This window comes from Camelina sativa, chromosome 9 (assembly GCF_000633955.1).
Source record: "Camelina sativa cultivar DH55 chromosome 9, Cs, whole genome shotgun sequence".
Classification (NCBI taxonomy): Eukaryota; Viridiplantae; Streptophyta; class Magnoliopsida; order Brassicales; family Brassicaceae; genus Camelina; species Camelina sativa.
In genome coordinates this window covers 23,349,148-23,353,611 of record NC_025693.1, presented here as the reverse complement: position 1 = coordinate 23,353,611, position 4,464 = coordinate 23,349,148, and the positions used below count along the sequence as shown (strand labels likewise).

Below are 4,464 nucleotides of genomic sequence, written 5' to 3'. Positions count from 1 at the left end.
AGTCTTCTTAGCAGACATTCCATCCATCTCTGTAAGAAGCTGGTTCAGTACTCTGTCTGCTGCACCACCAGCATCTCCAACACTGCTACCTCTCTATTATCACAAGAGATGTTCATTTAAAGTTATTTGAGATGAAGGTAAAGCGCATAGGTTGCATAAGTAAAGTGAATAAGGAACTGATGAAAATACCTGAGTGGCAATGGAGTCAAGCTCATCGAAGAAAAGAACACAAGGAGCAGACTGGCGTGCCTTGTCGAATATCTCTCTCACATTGGCTTCACTCTCTCCAAACCACATTGTGAGTAACTCAGGACCTTTGATACTAATGAAGTTGGCTTGACACTCGTTTGCAATAGCCTTAGCCAAGAGGGTCTTTCCACAACCAGGAGGACCATAGAATAGGACTCCTTTAGATGGTGACATCCCAAACTTCTCGAATTTCTCCGGATGCTCCACTGGATATTGAACAGTCTAAACACACAAAATCATAACATATTAGTTCATATTCACAGGTCAATGTTAAAAAAAAATATGTCAAATCGCTGAAAATCTTAATGTTTACCTCTTGGAGCTCCCTCTTGACATTCTCAAGACCACCAATGTCCGCCCAAGAAACATTAGGCACTTCAACAACCTGGTTAAAAGAGAAAATAACAGTTTGAGAACACCCGTTTAGTAAGAATGGTACCAAATAGACTAAGAAACCGCAAACCAAAATATTGATCTCCTGAACTTACCGTCTCACGTAGAGCAGAAGGATTGCTGTTACCAAGGGCAGTCTGGAAATGCTCATTAGTCACAGCCATAGAATTGAGAATTTCAGCATCTATCTCGTCGTCTTCTAGGTCAATTGCATCCATCTTCTCCCTGATGCACTGAAGAGCAGCTTCAGTGCATAATGCTGCAAGATCAGCACCAACATACCCATGGGTGTCTTTGGAGACTCTTTCCAAATCAACCTGAATAAGAGAAAACCATGTCAGACCTGAAAAACAGAGAAAGGCAAACGAAAAGAAGAAGATAAATAATATACACAACAGAACATTACATCTTCTGCGAGCTTCATGTTCTTGGTGTGAATCCTTAGAACCTCAAGACGACCAATCTCATCAGGAACACCAATATCAATTTCTCTGTCAAACCGTCCAAACCTTCTCAAAGCAGGATCAATGCTGTTTGGACGGTTGGTCGCTCCCATAACGATCACATGCGCTCTAGCTTTAAGCCCATCCATAAGTGTCAAGAGCTGGGAAACGATCCGTCTCTCAACTTCCCCATGTGTCTTCTCTCTTTTTGGAGCAATGGAATCGATCTCATCAATGAAAATGATAGAGGGAGCATTCTTCTCAGCTTCCTCGAAAGCTTTCCTGAGGTTGCTCTCACTCTCACCAGCTAGCTTAGACATGATCTCAGGACCATTGATACAAAAGAAAAACGCACCAGTCTCATTAGCAACAGCACGGGCAATCAATGTCTTCCCAGAACCAGGAGGACCATAGAGCAAGATTCCCTTGGGAGGTTTCACACCAATGGACTTAAAAAGCTGTGGATGCCTCAATGGGAGCTCAACAAGTTCACGAATCTGAGCCATCTGTTTCCTGACACCACCAACATCATCATACCCAACTTCATCAAGCCTCTCCTCATCCTCTCTCTTAATCGGCTCACCCTCACAGAAAATTTCTGTATCTGGAGCGACCACACAGTATTCAGCAGGATCAGTCTCAATAACCTTAAACTCAATACTTCTCATCCCTCCTCTAACCAAGAAAAAATCACCCTTCCTCACCGGACGATATGCTTCCAAGAAATAAGCTGGCACAAACAGACAAATACTAACATTAAACCGCTGTACTAAACATGGAACAAGAGAATAAAAAAAACAGGAAGAGAAAAAAAAACACTTACGTTTAAGGTAAGCATCAAATAGATTTCCAGAAACTCCTTCAATGGTATCATCAACGGGCAAGATATGAACACGCTTCCCATACTTGACATCAGGGCATTGATGAACAGAGGTAACATCTGCAAGCCTAACCCTGAGGTTAGACCTAACAACCTTGTTCATCCTGATTTTTGGTTCTTCACAAGTATCATCAGCTAAAGCAATACACACAGTATCCTTCCTCTTCTTTCCCTGCAACACAATTCCCAAAATTCAATACACACAAATCTAAAGACACAGTGATCTCAAGTTCTAGAAACCCCAACACGAATTCAAAAAAAATCAAACCTTTCTGAACTTAAAAGACAAAACCCTAATAACCCTGAATTAGGATAATTAAGCAAAGGAAACAACACAAGAAGAGAAATTAAAAAAGTAAATACAAAATCAGACCTTGATTAAAACGGTATCACCACGAAAGAGTTGAAGCTTCTCCATGGTGGCAGGGTGAAGACAAACGACGGAGTTATCATCGTTGATGGCCTCATCCACAACCAAACGATTCGCCGCCTTCTTTCTCTCCAGAATCGCTGTGCTAAAATCCTTCTTCGTCCCCTTACTGATATATAATTCAAAACCAAAAAAAAAAATCAGAAAAAAACACAACACGAAGAGTTAATGAAATCTTAAGATGATTATATTGATTGATGAAAAAAGTAGTAATCAACAAGTACTTACGAATCAGATGATTCAGCTTCATTCGCCATGTTTGATTTCTACAACAGAGAGAGAGCTTTGCCAAAGAGCAGAAGAAGAAGGTTCGAGAAGTGTGATCGGTTCGGTTTCTTATGTGAGAAAATAAAGAAGTCAGGTGTGTGTGTGTGCTTATTATATAAGAAAAAAAAATTATTTTCCCATTTTTCCAAAAAAAAAATTTATTTGGCGTTATTTTAGTTGCCTTTTCTAAATTTCATAAATGGAAAATTGGAAAAGGATAATTATAAATTAAATTCAGCACACGTTTGTAAATAATATACAAAAAAAAAGTATGGCAAAGGTCGGTCTGATAAAAGTATGGACTGTCCGATCTCTAAACATGGCCCAATTACATAAGTCATTAACCGTCATACCAATTACCAAGTAGGCAAGTACAACCGTTTCCAGTCCTCAGTTTCAAAAAAAACATGTTTCAAGAGTGAAGCCAAAGACGATCATGGAGCCTCTCTTCACCAGCTCCATACATCTCATCGATTTTTTCGCCGTCTCGGTAAAACTGAAACGTTGGTGTGTAACGGATGTGGCGAGTGGTTTCAGGGCACTCGTCGATATCTGCATATACAAACTTGAGCCTCGAGAAACTGTTGCTCAGCTTTTGGAACGCAGGAAGGATCTGGCTACATACTCCACACCTGCACAGTTTCAACCGCTAATAATAATCTCAGTCAAAATAATAAAAAATAAATAAAAATAAAGAGAGAGAGAGAGTATCGTGCTCATTGAGGCATTTCATCGAACACTTTATAAGCATGATATGCATATTTGGCAAATACGAAGAACAAAAACGTACCATGAAGCCCCGTAGTTAATAACAGCCTGCAAATCACAAATACAAACACAAGACGAACCAGTCAGATTACGAAAGAACCCAGCTTTGGATCTTAAAAACGTGTGTACAAATGGTAATAGTTGTGGGCCTGTAATAAAACTACCGGAGATTTCGAAGATTTGATGTCGTCAAGAATTGTGAGGAAACTTTGGTCGTCCGGTGCGATTTTTAAATTTCCATCATGATTCGATTTGGACTCCAATTCAAGTTTTGCTTCCTCCGATTCTTGTTTTCTCATTTTTGTCTGTTTGGGTTTCGAAATTGCCGATTTTTATCCTTTCGCCGTTTCGCGCACCACAAGTTTGATAATATAAAACCTAAACCGAACCAAAAGTACCAATTGATTTAAGCCTAAACCGATTTTAGCCAATTATAATTTTCAACATCGACAGGTTTTTGTTAAAACCCGGGTCAAATTACGAGTTTGAAAGAGGCAAATACGCTGATACAATTAGAGGTACCTGTAACGACCCGGAACCTCGGTGGGAGATAGTCGAGAAATCCGAGTCGAGATAGTCGAGAAATCAGAGTCGAGGATTCTATCGAGGACTCTATCGAGGATTGTATCGAGGATTGTATCGAGGATTTTATCGAGGATTCTATCGAGGGATTTATCGAGGATTCTATCGAGGATTGTATCGAGGATTCTATCGAGGATTTTATCGAGGATTGTATCGAGGATTCTATCGAGGATTTTATCGAGGATTGTATCGAGAGTTGCCGATACTCATCGACGGTAGAATCCGACAGTTAAGGGGTTGGGCGATGGAAATGGAGAGTTCGAAACTACTGAAGTAGTGAACAGACGTTCGAACTGGGGAAATGGAATCCCAAGTTTACAGTGATCAGATCATTCAGGCTTGCAAGTTTCTGGATGAAAATTGGTTCGGTCGAACAGGTTTGTAAATTGCCGAGAAATGGGATGGGAGGTTTCGGTACTTAGTCCGAGAGACAGTCCGAGTAAAATAGGAAT

At 40.3% G+C, this 4,464-nt stretch overlaps 2 protein-coding genes across 2 annotated transcripts; both read right to left on the bottom strand.

Moving 5' to 3' along the window:
• On the bottom strand, nt 1-2,766 carry LOC104711884 (cell division control protein 48 homolog D-like; the record flags this gene model as incomplete). Its single annotated transcript, XM_010428659.2, has 8 exons — nt 2,624-2,766; nt 2,339-2,504; nt 1,909-2,137; nt 1,049-1,815; nt 738-959; nt 563-634; nt 190-471; nt 1-93 (listed from the first exon to the last, which is right to left on the bottom strand). Coding segments are annotated over exons 1-8 (1,860 nt in total), but the record flags the coding sequence as incomplete, so codon positions are not given.
• Nucleotides 2,866-3,782, bottom strand: LOC104711880 (thioredoxin-like 3-3). Its single transcript, XM_010428656.2, has 3 exons — nt 3,595-3,782; nt 3,453-3,478; nt 2,866-3,294 (listed from the first exon to the last, which is right to left on the bottom strand). Exons 1-3 carry the CDS (start codon nt 3,727-3,729, stop codon nt 3,075-3,077), a joined length of 381 nt encoding a protein of 126 aa, XP_010426958.1. The 5' UTR covers nt 3,730-3,782; the 3' UTR covers nt 2,866-3,074.

Excerpts from the sequence above, each read along its gene's own strand:
- LOC104711880 (XM_010428656.2), bottom strand. The coding sequence starts at position 3,729 with ATGAGAAAACAAGAATCGGAGGAAGCAAAACTTGAATTGGAGTCCAAA. Across the intron at positions 3,479-3,594 it reads TCAAATCTTCGAAATCTCCG|GCTGTTATTAACTACGGGGC; the intron begins GTAGTTTTATTA and ends TGTGATTTGCAG. Across the intron at positions 3,295-3,452 it reads ATTAACTACGGGGCTTCATG|GTGTGGAGTATGTAGCCAGA; the intron begins GTACGTTTTTGT and ends GAAACTGTGCAG.